The sequence below is a fragment of the Peromyscus leucopus genome, chromosome 5 (genome assembly GCF_004664715.2).
Source record: "Peromyscus leucopus breed LL Stock chromosome 5, UCI_PerLeu_2.1, whole genome shotgun sequence".
NCBI classification, from domain to species: domain Eukaryota; kingdom Metazoa; phylum Chordata; class Mammalia; order Rodentia; family Cricetidae; genus Peromyscus; species Peromyscus leucopus.
Window position 1 is genome coordinate 112,638,759 of NC_051067.1, and position 23,987 is coordinate 112,662,745.

Here is a 23,987-nt window from a genome sequence, read left to right on the forward strand (position 1 = left end):
TACCTTGCGGAGGAGGTTGCGGGGGAGACAGCATTGAAGAGCATCAACATACACAGTGTTGCCAGTTTCCTGTGTTGTGTGGGTTTGACACGGCACCACCTGAAGGGGCCACTGGGGGCTAATTCTGCTGAAATGTAGCAGTAGTCCTCAGACACAGGACCCCCAGATAATATCCTGAACACCCTGTTACTCCTGCTGAAAAAAGGACCCACTGCAGACCCTAGAGAACAGCACTATCAAAGTATGGCTGAGAAGGTGGTAGCTACTCTTGAATATCCACCTGCCTTGTTGAAGCCTTAGACCGTGGCAGGCATCACTCCATAAGGAGCTCTACAAGATCAGCCCAGGATTCAGCAAAGGAAGACCTGGATGTGAGACAGGAAGCTCTGACCATCAGCAGAGAGAGATGGAGTGTGAAGAAATCCTGAGAGCCTGTGTGAATTGCTGTGCTGGCTGCCAAGCCCCCTGACCTGGGCTATGCTGCTGATGGAAAATACATGCTTGATTTCAAAGCCTAGGACTCAAGGAGGGTGTAGAGCGCCTCAGTAGTGATCTTTATGTTCATCTTATTGACTGTATGTTGATATGCTAATGTCTTGGCTTAGTTAAAACATGAAAGCTAATTTTGACTTAGAAACTAGAGAACGTAGAAGGCCATCTGTGGCACAACTGTGTTTCTGTTGGACAGAGAACAGGATAGAGTGATAAAGGGCTTGGCTGGCCACTGTTTCTGCCTCTCTGGCCCAGCCTATCTTTTGTTGCCAAAACCTTGACAGTTTGAAATACTCAAAAACCATATCAGGAACGCCTAGCCAATGACTCCTGGGAAAGCGCAGTGGCTGCCTCCTCTGTGCAGAGGCTGTATTCTGAGTTCTGTCCTGTGTCACATACTGAGATCATGTAGTCCCTGAGATTAGAATGCCCACTCTCAACCCTGAAACAGGCCCCAGGGGACCACCAAAGGGTATTGAATAGCAATTCTGCTGCCTACTGGTTATAGAGACACACCCCTTAGGAGTCACAACACATGAGCTTCAGAATCTGCAGGCTCATGAGGAATGCACAGCCATCAAGTTCCTGGTACAGATGAATAATTGAATAGCCTGGAAAGGCCAAGAAAGACAGTTCTGTATAGGTGGACAGTGGAACCACCTGGCCCCAGAATGCAGAAAATGCAGCCTTCGCTGTCATCACTTTGGGGAAATGCAGTGTGATGGTAGAGGAGGAGCCCCTCCAACTCCTTCCTGTGCTGCCCCACCTTGAAAACCCAGCCTCACCAGGTCTGGTAGCCTTTAATCCTAGCACTCAGGAGACAGAAGCAGGTGGATCTCTGAGTTTGAGGCCAGCCAGTTTGAGCAGAGCTTCTCAGTCTCGGAGCATCACTTGGCCTTCACCAGCTTGCTTACTATGCCCTTTCTGTTAGTGGAGACCAGAGAGCTTCAGTGTGTGGGAGCTCCAGGCCTAACGTGAACTACAGCACTGTCTAAACAGTCTTGTATTCTCTTAGACAGGCCCCCACCTCACACCCAGTTCAGAGAAGTTTCTACTTCAAAGGCAGCCCTTCTGCTTCTCTCTAGGACAAATCTTGTGTCAGGAACAAGGGTGGCAAGATGACAGGGCAGTCCTCCGCCTCACTTGACTGTTGGTCTTCACTTGCCCATGGAGGGTCTTGGATGCCACAGAGTGTTTGAGGGGCCTGTCCTTGTGCTGTTGGACTTGTTAGTTTGATTTCATCAGCAGAGGACTGGCTTGGTGCCCTGAGGATGCTAAACATCCAGGATGTTCAGATCAGAGGTCCAGTGTGGGCCAGCTCTGCCTGTCAGAGTCTCTGGTGCTGGGTAGAGGAAGGGGAAGTGACTAGGAGTCCAGCAGAATGGCCTCCTCCCCACATGGGGACAGCATGGCTGCACCCAAACTGGTGCAAACAGAGAAGCAAGCCCTCCTTGGAGCCACTGGGCTGAACCAAATGAGTGCCATCTGCTTAGCTGCCTGCCAGTCCCCGGACAGTGGGGTAGAAGTGTGGTTCTAAGTGTGCAGACCCAGGGGGTACGGCAGCTCGTGGGGACAGAAGGACTCAAGGTTTCGCTTTGGTCTCGCCCACAGCACTGACAGAGCTCCAGTGACCCTGCACCTGGACGGCATTGTGCAAGTCCTGAACTGCCACCTCAGTGACACAGCCATTGGGATGATGACCAGGATTGCCGTTCTCAAGTGGCTCTACCATCTCTACATCAAAACTCCCCGCAAGGTGAGCTTGGACCTAGCTCCTCAGAAGGTCGGTGGTCATCTAAAGGTCCACCTTGGGCTTTCAGGGCCTGCCCACACTCAGTGCTGGGGGTATGGCCATCTACAGAAAGCCTGGCAGACAGAGGAGTGGCAGATGCTGTGAGGTGCTGTGGGCCAGGGAAGGGGCAGGGGAGTAACAGACCTGTAGCATGTTGTCTGCACTGAGCCCAGTCTGGGGAGCAGGAAGCTCACAGGCACCCCTTCTCTGCTTTCCAGATGTTCCGGCACACAGACAGCCTCTTTCCTATCCTGCTTCAGACATTATCTGATGAATCCGATGAGGTAGGTCCTCAAGCCCAGCCTTCTTTCTGAAACACCAGTTACCCAACCTTCCTTTTAATGAGCTGGAGGACTCTTCATAGCTTAGATATGCTTGTCTGGTTGATGTTGTGTTCTTAAACCAAAACTGCATTTAGCATTCCAAGGAAGGATATTTCTTCCGAGGGTCATTCTGGAACACTTGGGGTAGGACATGAGTTTATAGCTCTACCTGAGTTTGTTTTCCCTGGAAGATAGTTGTGAGTGTGACTTTGAGGTCACCCTGCCTGAGAACAAGGTATGGCCCTGCCTTGCTGCTGGAACTCCTCTGCCTCGATTTCCTCTTCTGTCTGATGAGGATAGCAGTAGTACGTGTGTTTTGCATTGAAACAGATGTGTGTAAAGGGCTATGTGGTTATATTCTTTCAGCTGCATACCAGTTGGGCCACCAACTTAAAACTGGTCCCAAAGCCTTGCTTTATTGGGGTCATTATGAGCTGCTAGTGTGAAAAGGAGAGGGTGGCCTGGATGGGGACAGGGCATTCCAACTCACCATTACTCTGCCTTCATTCTTGGCATCTTTGCCCCAGAGTTCAGGCAGGGGTTCTTTTCAGGACTCCCTGCCTCTTAGCCAAGGGGCAGGGCATCCCTATTTTCGAGGACATAGATCCTCCATTATCCAGATGGGCCCTTCTGGCTGTGTATTGGATGCTGATGGTCTAAGCTGTGATGTGGCCTCTCCCTTGTCTGGGCTCTCAGTCACTGTGAGGGTAGAGCAGTGTCTTGTCTCCACATAGCAGTGGGCATATGACTTGCACAATAGGGTCATGGGAGAGGACGGGATTGGGGTTGGGAGAAAAGGACATTGTTCAGTTTCCTTGGAATGATGCAGCTTGGTCTTCCCTAGACTGGAATGAGGCTAACTTAGGGCCCTAGCAACTGTCCTGCAACCTGAATTTGCTTTCTTGAGCCTGGGCTGATGAGAAAAGCCAGCAGGCAGGTATCACCTTCCTGGTCCTCTCAGGTTCTCTACATTTCCAGAAAAATCCCAAATAGATGATATGTGCCCACCCTTGGCCCCTCTGCCCACATACACCCTCCTCTCCCCCACCCCTTCCCCTTGCAGTTTGAGAGCCAGGTGGATGTGTGGCCCAGTTCTCCTGTGAGCCGAGTGACTCCTCAAGGGGTTCAGAGCAGAAAGGAAGGGAGAACTCTGCTGATTGCCTCTTTCCTTCCATGGGGCTTCACTGGAAGCAGCTGAGCTTTCAGTCCTTTAAACTGAGTTGTTAATCCCATCCAGCCGCCTTTGCTTGGAACTGGCTTTTGTGTGTGCGTGTGTTTAGTGGGAGCGGGGGAGATACAGTCCATTAAACTGCTCTGTTCAGGTTGCAGCTGTGGAAACGCGATTTGCCGAAGTGCCAATGTTGTCAAGGCCTTGGGGCACATCTTGTGGGCCTCATGAGGAGAGGATTAAAGCTGATCTTGAGGACAGTTTTTTGCGGGGAGGTACTATGAGAATGGCCTCTCTTTCCTACCTTTCTAAAGGGATCTGGGGACCTTGATAATCACTGGTGAGTCAGGTTGGTGCCCTACTCTCGTTCTTCACCAGGGTGCCATTCCTGAAGGTCCCCTGCCCGGTCTCTTTGACCTTCAGGACATTCTGTGGACTTGGCAGTGGGAGTCCTTTCCTCCTGGGTCCTCTGTAGTAGATACAGGAAGTGTTCCATGGTAGGTTTTTCCAAATTTTCCAGGCACTGCTCTGATCTTCCTGGAGCTGCCTGGGGTTCACAGACCATGCTGGACTCTGATTGTAGACATTAGAGAACCTCAGAGCAGTTCTGGGGGAGGAGGTAGCTCTGTTATTTCCATTTTGCAGTACACACCAAAACAAAAAACAAAAACAAAAACCTAAGACTTTAACTTGCCCACAACTAAGAGATGCTGGGCCTGAACTCAAAACCAGATCTGTTTGAAGCCAAACTCCACCCCTTTAACTGTGTGACTACCGCTGTGTCCCATCAAGTATAGGACCACCTGGGAGGTGGGCACTTGGGTTTCCTCCTGATTGCTCCAGAAGAATCACAGCCCTTTTCGCCCTTGTTCTGTGCGGATTCTCAGTTCGGTATGGAATGTTTTATGTTTTGAAAAGGCCCTAAATCCTTTGTCTTCTTTGCTTCTTGATTTGAGGAAGCTCTTTGTATATGTAAGACATCTATTTGTCACCTCTGTTGGAAATGTTTTTCTCTCTCAGTAGTAATACTGTCATGAACCCTCTGGTTTATACTGTATTCCTCACTCTGGTTTAGAGCCACTAACCCCAGGAGACGGCATGTACCCAGGTGTTGATGATGCAAGAGCCAGGCATGGGGAAGACAGAGCTCAGAGACCTAGCTCACCACACACACACACACACACACACACACACACACACACACACACACACACTGTATTCTGCAGTCCTCTTAGCCTGCACCAGAGTGTCTTGACTGCCATTGTTCTTAAGTTCTGCCAGAGTGACAGATTGGTAGGCCACACCCTTCTGGCATGCATTGTCTAGTCTTCCTTTCTTCAGGATAAGTGGCTGTTTCCTCCCTACCGCCTGTTCCTTGTAGACATTATCGGAATCCTTTTTGTCAGAAACAGTTTGCAGGTGTCAAATTAATATTCTTGGCACTGAAGTAGAAATCCTCCCATTAGCTACAGATCCAATTACTTGTTATGAGGAATGTGACCCTGATTTCCCCACATGGAATGCAGTGCACATGTTCAGAGCTTTCTGGTGGACCTCCATGCTAGGGTCTGCTGCTTCCCCTTCCCAGAAGGTGCCAGGTGACAGCTGCTGGTTCCCTGAGAAAAATCTGCCTGAAGACAGGGTTCTCTCTGCCTTCCTGATAGGTTGGACCCGGAGGCTTCAGGTGACCCATGCTTCCCGTACATAGGGGGCTCCCAGCCTACATTTAGAATTCTCATGGGAAAGGGGTGGCACTCAGTCTCAGAAGAGACCTAGAAGGACCATGTGTCCCCTCTGAGTGAATGTGGACAGCCTGAACAGTCGGCTTCCAGTCACAGGGCAGAATCCTACCTCTGGGCTATCCTTGGTGGTGGCCTTGCATAAGGAATTAACCTGCCTGAGCCATGAAATGAGGCTAACGAAGTCCACACCTTTTAGTTCTGCCTTTTAGACAGAACACAGAGACACAGCACGCACAGACTCTGCCCACCCCAGTCACCTTCCTGTCCTCCTAGGTTCACCTATTGAGAAATTGGCTTTTTCGAAACATTGAATTCCCCTGCCTTGGGAGCAAGGCTCATATCCAGTAAGTCATCTTGTCCTTCAGTGACACCTCAGGGTTTGTATGAGGATTGCATTCATAGTGAAGGCAACACAGCATTTTTATTCTGTTAGGATCTAGAATGGCATCCCTTCCTGGTAATGTTCACTCCTGGGTGACAGTGCAGCTTGGTGGCTAGGGACACAAGCCTTAGGATCAGGCAGTCCAGTCCAATCCTGGCTCTGCCACCTAATGGTTAGCTAGCCTGTTCCCATAAAGGAAAAATAACAAAGGCACCTCCCTCCCTCTAGGTGTGTTGGAAGGGTTAGATGAACTCGTGAGCATCAGATGCTAAGCCCAGGACCCAGAATGCAGGATGGCCCTGTGGTAAACAGAGGCTCCTTAGACTCTGGAGGTCATTCTGTAGAAGACCGCAGCAAGATGAGCCCCATGTCTCCTCACAGCCTTCTCCCCTCAGTTTCTCCAGCCAGCACCTAATCACAGGGTGACCTCATATCTGTCCTCCTCCTGCCTGTGGGGCAAAGAGCAGGCTAAGGAACCTGTGTTCTGATAGAAAGCCAGCCGTGGGTAATGGGGAAGCGAAGAGCACCCCTTCATGTCCTTCCTCTCCTCCCTCGGCCTCCCCAGCAGCCCTGGGTTGGAGCTGGCACTCAGTGCCAGCCTCACTTCTTAGAACCCTGTCACCAGCATGTTCCACCGTGTCGGAAACATTGCTCCTCGTACTAGCTGAGGAAGGCCTCCAGCTGGCTGCCTCAGGTCCAGGGAGAAAAAGGACATCATTGGCAGAGACTCATTAGGACCTCAGCAGCCATGGCCTCTCTCTCAGAAGCAAGCCCCCTGAGAGCAGTAAGTAGACCCCCCTGCTGGGCCCCACCTTACTGTAGACCTGTCCTCTCAGTATGCCTTGTTTGGCATTCCCTGCCTCAGCAGCTCAGGTCCCAGAAGAGATTACCAACCCAGGAGAAGCTCCTTGCTTTTCCCCTCTCTTAACTTCAAAGTCACTGTCAAGAGAAGCTGCTGACAAGAGCGGAAGCCCGATGTGAGTGATGCAAAAGCAGCCAAGAGAATGAGAACCACCCTTCTAGCCAGTGTGTCCCGGAGCATCCTGGAGCATCCCGGAGCATTGCTCACAGCTGTGGTAGTCGTGGGCCTTTGATGCACCTGTGGGGTAGGTCTAAGGGATGACTTAGGGCACTTGAGAGAGTCCCCTGCAAGGACAGTGATGATCCCTGATCTAAGACAGACTATCGCCTATCCCGTCCTCAGCTGATGGGATGTATCAGAAGTACCTAGACCTATGAGCACCCCTGCCTAGACTGAGCCCTGAGGAAAGCAGACTTGGGCATCCTTGAGCTGCTGGCTGTCCTCACTGGTGTACCTCTCTGCCTATACTGCTAGTCTCCAATTCTGAGCCTCTTGGTCCCTCACCAATAGGGTGGGGACCCAGGGATGAGCCTGCTAGGCCCTGGGCCTCATTCGAGGAAGGGTTTGCCCTGTCAGGAGTTGGGAAGTTAAACTTGTTTTCGTGGTGCAGGCCTCTGGAGAAAGGCAACAGAAAAGCTGAAGAGATTCTTGGCCCTCAAGGGAAGGGGCTTGCCTGGCCAAGTCACACTGCCAAAGACCCTCTCAGGGCTCATTTGTCACTGAAGGAGCAGCTCAGGCTTTGCTGGACGGCGTTCTTAATGTGGCCTCTCCAGGCAGGTGCCAGTCCTAGCACCCTGAGCAGATCAGGGAGACGCTACTGTGTCCTTTGCATTTTGATTTTACATTTATTCATATGTCTGTCTGCTTGTCTATGTCCATGTCTGTGTGGCAGTCAGAGCATAGCTTGTGGGAATCAGTTCTTTCCTTCTACCGGGTGGGTTCTGGAGATCAAATTCAGGTCATCTGGCTTGATGGGAAGCCTACACACACACACACACACACACACACACACACACACACACACACACACACACACACACACACACACACACACCACCTGAAACTACCTTTACTCAGTCTCAAGGCCAAGCAGCCCTGTTGTCCCATTGAGTCCCCTTGCTTCTCAGTATACCTAATCACAGCCATAAGCACCTTGATTTCCCCGTTATCAAGGAGCCTTGCACTTCAGTCTGGTGAGCTTGGGCTTTCCTGCTCTGTTTAGTGACATTGACATGAAAAGGAAGCTGCGACCAACAGCTTGCTATGAGAAGGCTGTGGTCTTGTAGATTCCAAGGTGACCGGGCCTCTTCTGTCCCCAGAGGGAGGGCCTTCAGTTGAAGATTAGCCACTTGAGGATCTGCCTCCTAATAGGGGCTTGTAGTTAAATAGAGGCACTTGTACCAAAGGCAACTTGAGGAGCCAATGATGGCCCCTTCTGATAGCCTCAGGGGCCGTCTTCTTCAGACACCCTGCTGCAGTGTGCCTGTGAGAGGACAGGACACATACATAAGTCCACTGTTCTACTGCATCTGTCTTATGTCTTCATTTCTTTTCCTGTTGCTGTGGTGGGGTACCCTGACAAAGGCAACTTAAGGGAGAACTGGCTCGCATTCAAGGGTACATGCAGTCCATCATAGCGTGGTAAATCAGGCAGGAGCTTGAAGCAACTGGTAACATATCCACAGTCAGAAAGCAGAAAGATAAGTAAATGCATGCTGCTGCACAGTTCCCTTTCTCATATACAGTCCAGGATCCCCTGCCCAAGGAATGGCACCCACAATGGGCTAGTCTTCCCACCTCAATTAGTACAAGCAAGATAATCTCCCATAGGCATATCCAAAGGACTGTATCCCAGGTGATGCTAGTTTTTGTCAAAGTAGCAATCAATACCAACATCTGTTGTCTCAGCAAATCTGCCCAGTAGTCCTAGAATGGATTCAGTTCTCCCAGCTTGACTTAGGAGGTTCATACATAAGGAAGATAGCTCACCCAAGGTCATGCAGCCAAGAGCTAGAATTGGGGGCTGGGTAGATCTGATTCCAGGGGATCTAAAACCCCACATAGACTCTCTGCTGTGAACAGAGGTCAGCTCAGACTAGGGTACAGCTTCATGTAGGACTGGTCTCATATTGCCCTAATAGAATTTTGTCTGTGGCTGGCCTTCAGTTATGAATGTACCTTCTCTCTCTGAGCATTTGACCTTGCTTTCTTGCCTTTTCTTGTGGGCTACCTCTGGACTGCTCACAGATGGGACAGGGAGTTGGTAGCTCGCTCACTCCAGGCTCAGACCAGAAACCCTCTCTATCCTCCATCTGGTCTTCTAAAAAGCTGAGGCCAATGACTTAGATCGCCAGGGGTCTCAGAGTTCAGGAGGCCTCTGGTCCCATGCCACCCAGTTCTCCACAGGACCAGCTTTCTTCTCTGAGACGCTGGAGTTGGACGGGATTGTCCTTGGTCCTTTCCAGCTCTGACTTTGTGTGGTCCTGACTCTACTCCCTGGAATACTAATGCTGTGTGCTCAAAAGCAGACAGTCTTCCCTAAGAATGGGACTTGTTCTTCCTTCTCAGTTCCTTGCCTCCGTTTTTATTTCACTCCAGTTTTCATTCCATCTACTCTCCAAAACAAATAAAAACAACCTCTCCACTTCTGCCTCAATTCCACGGGCTTCTTTAAAATCAGATTATCCAGTAAGGTTAGAATCTCCACCCATAACACTAAGCTAATGTCAGTAGCCAAGAGCTTAATTATTCCAGCCAGGAGCCTACTCCATGTGAGAAGATGGAGGGCTCAGGGTTCTCCCCTACTGAGGCACAGGGGCCTTGTCCTTAGCACTCAGTGCTGTGTCCTCACTCTGCCACAGCTGACCCTGCAGCTTCCTACTTCCCTCTTCTCCCAAGTGGCAGGCAACAGGAGCTTCTAGACAGCAAGAGGAAGACACTGGAGCCCCATCCCAATCCCCATGTCTTCCTCTTGGGGACAACCAGAGCCCCTGGCCCAGCTCCTCAGCAGTTGTACCTCACAGCTCAGCAAAAGTACCTGAAGCCACTCCTAGGGACCTAGGGAGGATGTAGATCTTCTAAACTGAGTCCTTGTCAACAAGTCATTGCCAAGGATGGGGGCACAACAGTTGTGTCTGTCAGGAGGGCCTCTGCTCTTTCTCATTCTAGATGTCACAGTTTTCTCACAGTCTCTCCGTTAGCCTAGAGTGAATGGTGAACCCACAGTAACCACGGGAAGCCTGGAGTCATCCTACTCCACAAAGCCAGTTTTGTGGGCCAGGAGGGTCTGTCTGTTTGTCTGTCTAGAACTTCGATGGGACAGAGGGCAAACATTACCCATGAGGACAGTAACTGCCCTGAGTGGAGTGGTGGAGCAGGCCTCTGCTTGGCCCCTGATGGAAGGGAGAGAGTCGGCTGAGAAGGGCAGCAGAAAAGCAGGCTTGCTTTCCCGGGGTGGGGCCTGCTTGCAGCAGGAAGCCATAAACAAAGTTGGGTTCGGCGTTCTCCTGGGATAGGGAACTGAGTTACTTAAAGGGCTGGGTAAACCACCTGGCCCTGCTGCAGGCCCCCAGTGCCCATCTCTCCTTGAACTTCCAAAGTGATCACACCTCAGAGGCAAAGTTCAACCATTAGGCTTCAAAGCCCTGAAGCACTGTCCAAACTAGACTATGTCAGAATCCTCTGCAGTTTCAAAGCCAGCTGCTTGGGCCTCATCCCAGATCCCCTGGGCTATAACCCTCAGCCTAGGCCTGGTTGCCTGGGCACTGGCATTTTTCACAAAATCCCAGAAATGTATGTGGTGCACATGTCTGATTAGGAGACCAGCATGAGATTTGTGGAAGCTGGGACCCCCAACTCTTAGCCCCCATTCCCTGTCCATGTAGTCTGGAGGCAGTAGCCAGGCCATAACCCTCTGTGCTCACCCATGCCCCACATATTGATCCTGGCATCTTTAGAAGTCAAGTGTTCTTCCAGATTGTGTTGGGTTTTTTCCTCCTCTGGAAAGCTGGATTTCAGTGGCAGTTTCCTGTGGGTTCACAAGACACTTGGGCCAGAAGAGGACCACTCTCCACAGTGACTGTTCAGCCCACTCACTGGCTCTGTCACAGACCTGATACCCAGCACTCATCTTTATCCTCCCAGCAGCCTCACAAGAGGATGGGGGGGGGGGCGGGGTCCATTTACCTAAGAGGAAACTGTTTCAAAGAACCCAGAGAAGTTAAGGACTTAATTTGGTCAGAATCTGGAGGTGGTTTCCTGAATCACTCAGAAGCCCATGTATGATCTCTCCTTTCCTCCCCTCTACACTCCTTCTCTTTCCCTCCCTTCTGCTCTCTCCCCTCTCCTTGTCCTCCTCCCTTCCGTCTCTCCTTCTTTTTCCATCCCTCTTTCTGTCTCTGTCCCCAATACACCTCCTCCTGCACATTAAGGCTGGGCCAGGACTCCTCTGCCTTTCTATCCATCCCTTCATAGCACTTACCACTCTTTATATGGCAGGTCAGCTGTAAGAGAGGTCTGTGCAGCAGCCCATAGCTGATGCTCAGAAACATTTCACAAGGTGAATAACCAGGTTGGCTGCAGAGTGGGCTGGTCCCGCCCAGCCCTGTCCCTATCTCGGGCCAGGTGCTGTGGGAAGTTTCCAGGGTTAAGCAGAGATCTGAGGGAGTCGGGAACCCTCCCCTCTCCTGGTGACCACTGTGCAGGGGCTCATCACCTGGCGACAGAACTCCAGGGTGCATATGGACCACTCTACAGCTGCGCTGCGCTCAGAGAATTTCCAACCCTAAGAACTAAGAATTCAGGACAGTACAAGTGAGAACGGCTGGATCAGCAGGAAGGAAAAGCTGTGGGGCTCGGGGCTGGGGTCACCAGTCTCCTCTCTCAGTGGGTCCTACCTTAGCTGCCCTTTCTTCTCTCCTGTATCCCAAGAGGGGCAACCACCAGCATCATCTACACTAACCTACACGACTAATCAGTGGAACTGACAGTAGCATATTGCCTTTGTATAGACAATCCAGGTCTAGACACTAGGAAAGATCTCCAAAGTCCATTTGAAAAAAAAAAAAACAAAACAAAAAAAAGCTGCCCAAATCCCCCTAGGCTGTGTACTCAGAGTCAAGCAACATTATCTGTGAGCTGTGTGTATGTACAGCTGGAAGTTACTTTGCTTTGCCAAGACACTGGAAAGCAACCTGAGTGGTTTTCTAATGGGAAAGGAAATGTGTCCACACCTGGACAGACCTCCTTACCCACCTGAATCCTGGACTTTTTCTTGGGCAGTGCTCATCTGGTTGCAGTAGGCAGGCTTCTAGTGGTGCCATGTAGACCACAGCTTTGCTCAGAATGCCAGCCTGCCTGCTGCTTTCTGGGTTTCTGCAGCTCCTGTTTACCTTGTGTCTAGGGTGGAGGCCTCCAGCCCCAGTGCCAGCTGGTGTGGGTGCATTTCCCACTGCTCTTGGCCTTCAGTCTGGCTTCCTAGGGTGAATTCTCTGGCTGATTCCCCAAGGCCCAGGGCAGCAAAAGCCAAGTCATATGTGGTCAGGAATGGAGGAGGCCTAGCCACTGAGCTATACCCTTAAAACAAAAGAAACAGGTTTCTATGTGGGCAGAAGCAGAAAGCCCAAGGTTCCTGTGAAAGCCAGGCCTCGGTGCCTCTGCCCTTCCTGTCAGCCTTGCTTCACAGCATGAGGGGCAGCCTGACCTGGCCCAGATCCCCTGCAAGGCACTACAATCAGCTGTTCCGGACAGAGGCTTCAGATATTCCTTGGCATTGGCTTACACTGGCCAGAGTGCAGCGTCCAGATTCAGCATCCATCTCTCTCGCCAGTACAAAGTGTGCCTCTTGGGAACATTCTTGGATCTTCCTCCCAGCCAGCAGTGGAGAGAGCACAGTTTGGGAATTTCCTGACAATAGAAAAAAGATTCCCCTTCGAAGGAGCTGGGTTGCTGAGCCAACTGACACCTAGAGCCTCAACTAGCGCTTGTCTATATAAACTTAGAGCTTCCTAATGCTTCCTAGAGCTCAATGGGTACCTTAAAGTGGGACTCTTGTCCATCCATCCCTTTGGCAGCAGCTATTCTAAACAGCATCTTCTGTTTCCTACCCCGTGCTACAGGTCCTTATCTGCTAAGTGACTGCCTGGGGCTTAGAGCCCGAGTGTTGGTTGGAGACTAGGCAGGCTCCCCAGTGTGGGGACTTGAGCCTGCAGTACTTGTCTGCAGACTATAGCCTTACAAGCTGGGGCAGAGGAGCAGCCACAGTGCCGTGGAAAGGCAGAAAGCCTTCCAGTCCTACATCATTTCCTGAGCTGGGCTCTAGGCAGGGATTGGAGTGATGGACACCGTTAAACCAGCAAAAGATAGGAGAGAAGCAGCACAGTCCAGGAGAGAGCTGCCTTGGCTGCTGGAAAATGATCTCACTGACAGATGACAGTGTCCACCTGTATCCTATATGGAAAATGCCGTTTGCTGCTATAAAGTTGTCTCCAACAAAGGGCATCGTCTTAGGAATCCCTGGTTTTCTCTTCTCTGCTATCCACCCCATGGGAAATATGAGGCCCCGTTCTCCCAACTCCTGAGGCTTCCCTCAGAGATAACTTGACAGATGCTGTCTGTACTCACTGTCCTCGACCTTGACCCTTGCACTCCAGCAAGGAGTCAAGGCAGCACATTGCACTCCAGAACCAGGGACCAGCTGATGGCCCTCCCCGCGCCCTCCCACTGCCATGGTAACAGCAGGCGCTTCTGCTCCTGCAGAATATTGCTTTCTTGTAACCTCCCTCCCTCTCCCCTCTTCTTTCTCTCACACAAAAAGAAAGCACAAGTGTTTTATATTCATTTTGCAAAAATGCTGTGTAGCGCATACTAATTGGTGTGGCTTCCTCCTGCTTTCTTTGAGCTAGTCCCCATCCTCAGAGCCAGGACTCTAGGCCAGCCATGGGCATGGGCCCAGCAGCCTGCTCACTGGAAGAACCGAATCTGGGTTTCTGGGGGTGGAGTGAGACTGGCCACATGTCTGTGGCTCTGGGGCCTTTCCTTCTGGCCTTGTGGGGTCCTTGAGCAGGGATCCTTGTCCCACAGCTTCCTACCCACACTCCAAGGATTGCAGGGTCTCCAGGGAAGTGTAGAACACCATAGCCCTGGCCGGGCACAGAGTCAAAGCCAGGTCTGACAAGAAGGATAGACCTCTGCTGTCTCTCTCAGAGCCCCTGTTGACAAGACCTTTCTCTGCAATAGCTCGCCTCCCTGGGCCAGGTCTTTATTTTGATTGTTGCTTCAAAGCCTCAAGATCCAAGTTGGAATTATGAGTCAGCTGAGAAACAGCTAGCAACAGGATTTGACCACTAGAGCTAATGTCAGAGAGCTGCTATATAGTCCCACAGTAGCTCCCCAGTATCCACCATAAGTCATTCCTTGCCCTCCATTCAAGCAGCCCCTTCCCTTCCTCCATTCTGTTCTGTTTAAGGGGCAGGAAGGGTCAGTTCATTGTGTGTGCACCTGTGCATGTATGGTGCCCCAGGCAGGGCTGTGGGCTTTTTGCCAGTCCCCAGGACCAGAAACAAATCATTTGCTTTGTAAGCACAGGAGGAGTGGCTGGGATCACCAAAGGAACCTGTAGACAACATTTCCGGCTTTAATTGTGCAATTGAAGCGTAATTTGCATTCATTTGCTTTTTGATGTTGGGCTTTCTAAAATAAGAGAGTTCTGAATGCAAAATGTGCAGCCTTCCTGGCTCTGCTCTCCCGTCCAGTGGGCAGGAAGCAGTAATGCAGAGATGGATGGTGCACAATCTCATGAAAAGCCCTCAGTGTGAACACTGCTATTCCCACCCCATCACCAAGCCAAGGCCATTAACAGCTTGATGTTGGGATTAAAAATCTTGTAATCCCAAGAGTGGTAAATCAGACTCTTTGTGCCTGCTTTCTGTGCTCTGCACATGAAGTACCCTTGTTCCTTGGTATCTATAAGGGATTGAACCAGGGACCCTTTGGATTCCAGAATCTGAAAATGTTCATATCCCTTCTACAAAATGGGCCAGTATTTGCATATAACCTACATACTGTGTTCCATGCACGTTAAGTAGTCTCTAGGTGGCATGTTATACCCAATACAGTTAAATTCTATGGCAGTACTATTATGCTTCATTGTTTAGGAAATAAGACAAGAAAAAAGCCTTTACATGTCCTGTATATATATATGTACATCACCTAATATTTTCAGTCCAGTTGGTTGAATCCTTGGGCACAGAGGGCCAGCTGGTCTCACAGCCTTCAGGGCAGCTTTGCATGGTCAAGCCTCCATTTGTACATACAGGGAAGCGGAGATGCTATTACCTGCAAAATAGAGCCCATATTCCTTTGTGTGGGTCCTAAGCTTATGACTGTCCATCCTGGCCTACCATCTGAAGCCTGGTTTCTAGCTACACACACCTTCCAGCCCCCACATCCCTCTCTGTAGCTAAAGCACCACAAGCTTTGTTTCCTGGAATGTGCCAAGTTGTTCTCTGCATCCAGAAGCTGCTTATGCTAGTTAAGAGAATGCTTCAAATGCCCCCCACACACACACACACACATGTCCTTGGTGGATGCATGTTCAAGTGCTTCCAAAGGCTCCTGGCTCCCCTCAGACTAAGTTGCTGGATCCTGAGGCCCAGAGGTTCTCTTTCAGTAAATGTTTAATTTTGCATCCTATAGCCTATGATTCAGTCCGAGCCTGTCCTGTCTAGCCCTATGTCTCCTATAGTCAGAACAGAACAATAGTAGCTACTCAGTAGGCATTAGGGAGAGGTGAGCTGCATTGGATGACATTAACTAGTCTAGGATGGGGGTTGGAAGTCTGGAATGTCTGACCACAAAGCCCTGATTAGTTTTATTAACAAGCTTGGGTTTAAGGACCAGAGCTGGGTATAAAGCAGGCACTCTTTATCTTGAGCTAGTGACTGTACAAATCTCAGGTTCCTCATGTAAGAGTGTAAGGTGACACTAATGGTGACTGAGAGTGTTAATTCTGGCCAGAGGCAAATACAGCATGCTCCTCTGACCTCCTCGTCCCTTGTAGCCTGGTTCTTGGGCTGCTCCAGGAGACATGACTTTGTACCATTCTTCTTGCGTGCTACTGGTTCTTCCTAGGCATCTCTTCAGATGGAAAAAAAAGTGCATGTTGGACATCTAGTGGGTCGTGTACCTGGTGTCAGGGATCTTGCCAGAGCTGCCTGGTATAATCATACCATGTCCCCAGTCTGCCTTGCTTGCCTGTACTTTTTCTCACTCAGAACATTTGACCTCCAGGATTTGTTGCTCAGAGGGCATTTGCCCCTGTCCACCTGCACAGACAGATCTGAGAGGAGCAGCATGACTTGTAGAAGCAAATTGCTAGAAGCAGACTAGAGTGAATTCCTCCTCTTTTTTATCTCTCCTGAGTCTGAATCAATTGTCAGATCATAGGGCATTAGAAAGAACTGCCACTTGGGCAGCGGTAAAAGAAAGTGAATTCTCTAAAAATGCCGCATGACTGGGAATTAGGGTGCCAGTTTGAAATTTGGGTTTAGTTCTCATGTTTTCCATTCAATTCATATACCAAAACTGAAGCAGTTTTTAAAATGCTTTCAGCAGATTGCACAACCATTACTACTGCCTAATTCCAAGACACTTCATCCCCGAACCCTCCCCAGAAAGTAACTGTACCCATTAGCAGTCTAGACCCTAACTACTGGCGACCACAAATGAACCTTCATCTTTTCAGATTTGTCTCTTCTAGGTATTTCATGTAGTCACTGTAGTTGGTAGCCTTGTATACTACCTTCTTTAACTTAGCAAGTATTTATGAGGCTCTTCCTATTGCTAAATAGGCCAGTATCCTCTTTTTTTTTTTTTTTTTTTTTTTTTTTGTGCGTGTGGTATGTACACATGCCATAGTCAAGGATGGCTTTCAGGAGTCAGTTCTTACCCTCTATTTTATTGGCCAGGATCTGTTGTTTCTACTGATCACAGCACATGCCAGGCCATCTCTGTCTCCCATCTCACTACAGAAGCACTGGACTACAAGTGTGCCCGACAGCTTATCAGTTTGTGCAGCAAGTGCTTTTACCCCCTGAGCCAAGGCCCCTCCTCATTTCTTTTCAGGACCAGGTCATTTTCTGTGGAATGGATATACCACATTCCGTTTATCAAAAGAGGGGCTGTCCATTGTTCAGCTAGTCGGGGTGTTCACATAGAAGTATCTGTGTGAACATATGTTTGCAGTTCTCTTAGTAACACCTTGGAGTGGGAGTGCCCCTATGGAAACTCTGATTATTGTAAAACTCTTGGCTTGATTCTTGTCTTGCTGTTTAGTTTTGGGTGAGTCACCCCACACTGTCCCCAACTCCAAGTCCCTGATCTAGTTCCCCATTCCTGACCTTTGGGAAGGGTCTTGCTTGTGAAATGGAGTTCCAGAGAATGATGGGGGCTAGGGTCTGCTTCTCTTTCAAAACTCTTCATAACTGTGCCATCTGCTTCCCTGCCACACCCTCCTCCCTCTGTCTCTTCCATTCCTGGAGGAGAGCCTGCTGGAGACTCCTCCTTTCAGAAAACAGAGACCTAGGCCTGCAACCCAAACCCACCTAGGTTGCTCTGGCTCTTGGCCTGGCACAGTGCTAGCTCTTGTTCCTGCCATCTGACAGGGCTGGGTAGAGTGGGGCCATGTTTTCCAGCCACTGCAGATCCATTTCCCACAATTCAACAACCAACCTATTCCAAGAGCAAGTAAAACCCAAATTCCGGTGCACCAAAGGACAAGCAGACAAGAAGCTCCGGGCAAGGGCCATCGCTTTGTGGCTTCTTGTGCCCACAGCCATAAGCAAGGGTGGCTTTGACTGCCTCTTACAACCCAGTGTCTAGTGCAGCTCTGATGCAGGCCAAGAGCTCATACAGACCTAAAGACCGTCTCAGGGCCTGTGGTGGGAGAACAGTAGAGGTGGTATCTGTGTGAGTGACGCCGTGACCAACCTAGAGGAGGCCAAGGTGCAGGCAAGGTGTTAATAAGATCATGTGCCAAACATGTGATACAGCTTAGAGAAGACCAAGAGGCCAGAAGGGGTGAGCAGGCAGAGGGAGCCTCAACAATGGTACAGGAAAGCTGGTCAAGCAGAAACTAAGAAAAGTGACAACCACCTAGCATAGGGTATGAACTCATAGAACCACTTTCACATTTCAGAGACCGTGTGCTTTCCGTTGTTCAACACACCCGTGTCATGGCATGTGTGTGTAAATGAAGATCAGAGCGCAACTTGTAGTAATTGGTCCTTTCCTTCCACCTTGTGAGTTCTGGGAATTGATCTCAGATCAGCAGGTTTGATGACAAGTGGTTTTCCCTGCTAAGCCATCTAGCCTGTCCTCTCTACCTTTTTTGAGACAGAGTCTCTCGCTGAACCTGGAGCTTGGCATTTTAGCTAGACTGGCTGGCCAGCAGGGCCCCGGATTTGCCTGTCTCCTCTACTCCAGCACTGTGGTTACAGACACGGGCCACTGTGCCTTACTTCTTACATGGATGCTGGAGATCCCAGCTGCGGTCCTCTTGCTGAAGGGCAAGCATCTGACCCACTGAGCCACCTCCCCAAACCCAAACTGACCCTACCTCTCCCTCCTACGTGCTGGGATCACAGGTGTGCACCACACTTTGTACTCTTTGATGATGGGCAGCTCCCAGGGAGCCTTGTGATCTTGAAGGGAAGCAGCTTGTTGTCTCCAGTGTACTGTGTTTCGAACCCCAATATTCATGGATTGGGTATATGGACTATGACATTTTCAAATTACGGTGTGTATGTTAGGACATGACCCCATCTTCAGTTGAGCATTTGTACTTACAGGGTTTTGTAGCCATCTTCACTATCTGATTCCAGAATATTTCATCACCCCAAAAGGACCCCCCATCTTAGCTTGATCTTGACCTTGTATTTACCATATTCTACCCAGCTAACCTCTCAGGGCCCCACCCACAGAGCTCTGCAGCTTTGCCCCTGGTCCCCTTCCCTACCATGGTTCTTTTTATTTCCCCTCCTCTTCCCATGCCACCCAATGATTAATTCTTGATCTGGATTCAAGGTAGCACAATGAAGACACAATTGTCCCCGGCGCCGGCGGCGCAGGCCCATGTTTGCTGAGCATGTGCTGGGTGCCAGGGTTAGTCCCAAGGATGTACCTGTGAGTGAGGCTGAGGCAGGCCTTCCTAAGAACTGATGAGTAGGGAGCAGATAGAGCTGGCAGGCCTGCGGTGGGAGAAGCTCCATGTGGGGGTGTAGAACACAGGGCTTGGGACTGATTACCACTGCCTATCCTTTATGGTTTGTTTTTTTTTGTTTTTGTTTTTTTTGGTTTTTTGAGACAGGGTTTCTCTGTGTAGCTTTGCGCCTCTCCTGGAACTCACTTGGTAGTCCAGGCTGGCCTCAAACTCACAGAGATCCGCCTGGCTCTGCCGCCCGAGTGCTAGGATTAAAGGCGTGCACCACCACCGCCCAGCCTTTTTTTTTTTTTCTTTTTTTTTTTTTTCTTTATGTTTAATATTGTGACTGCTCTGTCTCTGACCCCAGATAAATTTATTAGCATGCACAATATTTCGGGGAACACAATACCACACTGATGAGCTTCCTTTCCTAGGCATCACCGTCAGTGGCCTCTTAATCCATACCTTCACAACATTTTCCCAAGCCCTTTCATGGCAATAGGCGAGCAGCACTTGGTCTGCTGGCCCCTCCCTGCCCTACAAGACACACCTTATCTCTGATGTCACCTCTGCTACATCAGCTCAGCTCACAGTAGGGAGTTTGTCCTTCATCCTCCGCTTGTCTCCCCAGGTTGTCTTGAAGGATCTGGAGGTGTTGGCAGAAATTGCTTCCTCCCCTGCAGGCCAAACGGATGACCCAGGCGCACCTGATGGCCCTGACTTCCGAGTCAGCCACTCGGAGCTTCAGGTGCACACCTCCGGCAGAGCCAACATGCTAACCACTCCCAGTAAGTATTTCCCTGAGGGCTCTGTCCTGAGAAAATGCTAGCACTGGATCTTAACTTGTCCCAGGAGGTCACTCATAAGCTGCTCTTCTGCCGTGTATGAGGGTCAGTAGATTGCCTACCCATGGTCTTCTACCACAAAAGAGTCAGCCCTCCTGACTCTCACTCCAGTAGTCCCCAGAGACCCTCACAACACTTTCCCTCATCTTCAGCGCTTTTGATGCTTTTGAACCACTGACTAAGCACAAAACCCTCTGAGGCAATTTCTCCACAGGCTGGCAACCAGCCAGGACCTTCAATCTTGGGTCTCACAGGTGGAAAAAGGCTAGGCAGCCATTTCCTCCTCACCAAAGCTCAGAATAGCTCTCAGCATGGCAGGCAGCCCAGGCAAGAGACAGGCTAATTCAAACAGGCTGTTTCCGGGCTGTCCTTGCAAGTGAAGGTAGCCAAGGCATTCCTGGTGCTTGTTCCTCGGGTTCCTTTGGGGTGGCAGGTAGCTCTTCTCCCTGGCCACACTGCCTAGCTCCTCCTCTCCTAGGCAGAGACCACCTCCCTCAGCCACATGGTCCTTAAAAAGGCCCCAGGACACAGGTTGGTAGGAAATTACCCAGTGAGTCTTGGATGTTTGCCAGGTCTTTGTCCTTGAACCCCTCATGCCGTCTAGACACGAGGACCTTATTAGCTTCACGTACACTTACAAACTTTCAGTGACATTGTCCCTCCTGCAGCCCAGTGGTATTCTGGCACCTAGCCTTGGGCCCACATTACACCTGCCCCACCCCAGTAGAAGCCAGATCCCATGCCCAGTGTCTAAGGATTTCAGAGTGTTTGTAGGGCTCCACGGGCCTTGGTACAGCCCTGGACACGCCAAGTCAAATCACAGGCTGTGTTCTGAGGACACCTCCATGACAAAGAAGGCTCTGGGTCTCCAAAGCCCCGCAGCAGAAGGCACATGGGAGCCCAGCTCCGGCCTCCTGCAGCACATGTGTCTGATGTGGAGAGTGAGGGACTCTAGCAGCAGCCTGGCTTCCTCTCTCCCATTTCCCCAGGATGCCATCACTTCCTCACTCAGGAGACCAGTTTCCCCTGGGCAGTCATCAGCTGTGGTCAAGGAAGCAGCTCCCATATCCTGATGCCAGGACCCCTGCTGTGGCTCCCACCTCCTGTCCCTCAGCAAAGGAGTCCGTTCTCTACTCTGTCTCCAAGTCGCACATAGGCCAGCCCCAGTTGGGGGACAGATGGCAAAATCAAGCGTGGTGTGCAGCAACAGGTAGTAGGAGCTACACTGAGATGGAGAGAAGGCCTTTCCTTAGATGGGGTAGACGGGGCAGGGAAGAGTCTAGAAGAAAGGAACCCTGCAATGGTTCTTCCTCCCTAGGAGACAGCACCCTACCATCTTCTCCATCTTCAGGGTGCAGCAGCAGAAGGTTGTATGAGCCTTGGGCAGACTGAGTGCTCCCAGGACTCTCTGTGGTCTTTTACTTCATCTATAAGCATGTTTTCTCTTCCTTCTGGGCACAGAGAAGTTGATAGCTGAAATGTGGGTTCCTGCTCCTGAGGGTGTGAGCCAAGAAACTACTTTAGGCATCCACTTTAGGGTTGGGATCCTGCAAGGTTCCTGGGGGCCATTGGGTATCAAAAGCATGCTGCTGCTTAGAGACAAGAGCTGAGGGTACTCACGTGGCAGAGCACTCTGAATCTCAGCTCCTTTCCCCACCAAAATGTGCAGACCCTGAGGCTGAAGTAGTGGGAGCTCTCACCCTGGTCTGCCGAGGCTATCAGAATGGCTCCCATCGGCCAGGGACACTCAGAAGTCACAGGAAAAACAACCAAACATCCCAGATGGGCGGAAAGTCAGTCCTTGGAAGAATCCCAAGGAAGTGCCTAGAGCCAATACTGCGATTTCCTTCACAAACTCCTCACAATACCAGGAGCCAAACGTTAGCCTGAGCCCTTTATGGAACTTGGGTCTATGAGACCCTCCGTGCAGGAGATGCATTCACATCTGCATCTCCACAGCTGGCATCAGAGTTTACAAGTGTGTTCATGACTCTAGAAGGTCAGGATCAAATCAGTAAGAAAGGAATACAGGAAGCCAGCTTGCCCTCTGCCCTCTCCTGGCTCAGCTGCCTTGGGAGGCCCACGGTGGATGCCATAGATATGTGGGGTGGTGTTGAGGTCAGAAAGCATGCAGGAAATGTCCTCATTGCTCTGCTGGCTGCTCTTCCCCAAATTACTTCCTGGGCATGCACTGGGGTCTGTCTCTTTCTGTGCACCCGTGTATATGTGCACATGGACAGAGGATGCAAGACCAGCCCTTCTTCCTGTGTAGAGTCCACTGTCGTCCACCTCTGCAGGACACAGATCTGAGAATCAGACTACAGCGTTGTGTCCTGTAAGAGGAAATCACTCCACCCTCCATGCAGGAACTTCAGACGGCAGCGTCAGGGCATCTGCAGGGAAGCCAGTGCCCCTCCTTCACGTTAGATCTGTACACTCACATGGTGCAGATCCCACACAGTGATGGGGGAGAGACATCACACACCCGCATGAGGGCTGTGTTGCCCTCAGTGCACTACCACAGTGGTTCCCAGGGCACTGGCGACAGAGTTGCCCACATGGGATTTTTCCTCTCACATGACCTACCACAAACATCTCTCCACCCCATCACAGAGACCCGGGTCTGGGTCCCACCTCTTTGTTCTTAACCAGAAAAGAACTACGTCCAGAACAGCAGGAGAGCTAGGCAAGGGCCTTGGAGGAAAACTGTCTCCCACTGTGGGGCTCCTGGGGCGCAGTCATTATATGCCATCTCTAACTGACTCAGAAATCTTCAAGTGTATTACCAAGCTGTGCAAAGAAGGGACAGTAACCGGACCTCTGTGGGACCACCCTGACCCACAGAACAATTAGTAGGACCCAAGATCCATATCTTTTTCCCCCTGCTATCAGGCAGGTATCAGACCTGGGGAGACCCAGGTACCCTCAGGGTCCATGGCCAAGTAAGCAGTAGTGTGGCAGTCTGGGCTAAGTGTCGTCTGCCATGACCTCCCTGCTTGCCATGAGCCATTCTGTTGTTTTTTTTTTTTTTCTTTCTCTCTCTCTCTCTTTCTCTCTCTCTCTCTCTCTCTTTCTCTCTTTCTTTCTTTCTTTTTAGTAGAGTCTCATGTATCCCAGATTGGCTTTAAATTCATCAGGTAACCAGGGATAAACTTGGTTTTTAAATCATCCAGCCTCCACCTCGCAGGTGCTGGGATTACAGGTGTGCACCACCACTAGGGAGGAGCTAGGGATGACTTTGTCCATGCTCAGCAAGCATTCTGTTTCCAACTCCATTGATGACTAAAAACTATTCATGGCAACATACCCTGCAGGACTCACTGGTCTGGTAGTCTCCACCTCTAGCTCTGAAAGGGGCAGAGGTGAAATGCTCCAATTCCACTTCATCCCCTGCAGCCCAGGCCATTGTGACCAGATGTCAGTGGTATCTTCCTATCACCAGACAAACAAGTTCAGGAAGAAGCCCAGTAGGCTTTCAGGAACTAGGCCTTTTCTCCCTGTGGTAACAGTGGTCACAATAGCGGCCATCATTGCATGCACTTACTGAAACCTGGCCCTGAGCTAAGCACTTTAGAGGGTTGTTCACCTGGATCAGCCCAGCTCCATCCAGCAACTTGGAGAGGAGAGCATGCTTTAGTCCCTTGACTAAGGAGTGTGACGGGCATCTGTACTGGCCCAGGAACACTCAGAGGACCATGGGAATCCCATCTTTGCCACCCTTGGAAGCTTCCTTCCCCTGAGGGAAGGAGCAGTAGGAACCTAGCTATCGGTCTAAGAGCTGGTCTGGGTGTCCTGTTCCCAGCTCTGGCTCCAACCTGCCAGTTCCAGGCAAGTAGTTCTCTTCTTCACAGTGATTCCAGGGACCCCATTCTGGCCGCAGGCTACATAGAAGGAACCTCCTTTCCTGCCCTGCTTCCTTCTGCTTACTCTACCACAGTTGACTGTGTCACAGCTCCCCAAGAGCCTTGCCCATTGCTCTTTGAACCTCCAAGCCTATGTATCCTTTCAGCTCCTGAGGTAGCAGAAAGACCTGCAGCCTGTGCCCTGTAGTGGCTTCCTGCCTCAGGTACCACTTCCCCGTCTTCTAAGCTGGGCTGGAGTGCTGGGGCTTTGGAAGCTCCTCCATAGCAGGGCTAAGATCACACTCTGCTGTGGGGAACTGCCTTGACAGCTGTCTGTAGG

General features: G+C 50.6%; 1 protein-coding gene across 1 annotated transcript in view; it reads left to right on the plus strand.

Moving 5' to 3' along the window:
* Vac14 (VAC14 component of PIKFYVE complex) overlaps window positions 1–23,987 on the plus strand; it is a 115,182-nt gene that overhangs the window by 44,824 nt on the left and 46,371 nt on the right. The window contains exons 11-13 of the mRNA XM_028891078.2: window positions 2,104–2,248; window positions 2,503–2,568; window positions 19,592–19,748. Of these exons, the coding sequence (XP_028746911.1) occupies window positions 2,104–2,248; window positions 2,503–2,568; window positions 19,592–19,748 (368 nt within the window). The remainder of the gene's footprint in view (window positions 1–2,103; window positions 2,249–2,502; window positions 2,569–19,591; window positions 19,749–23,987) is intronic.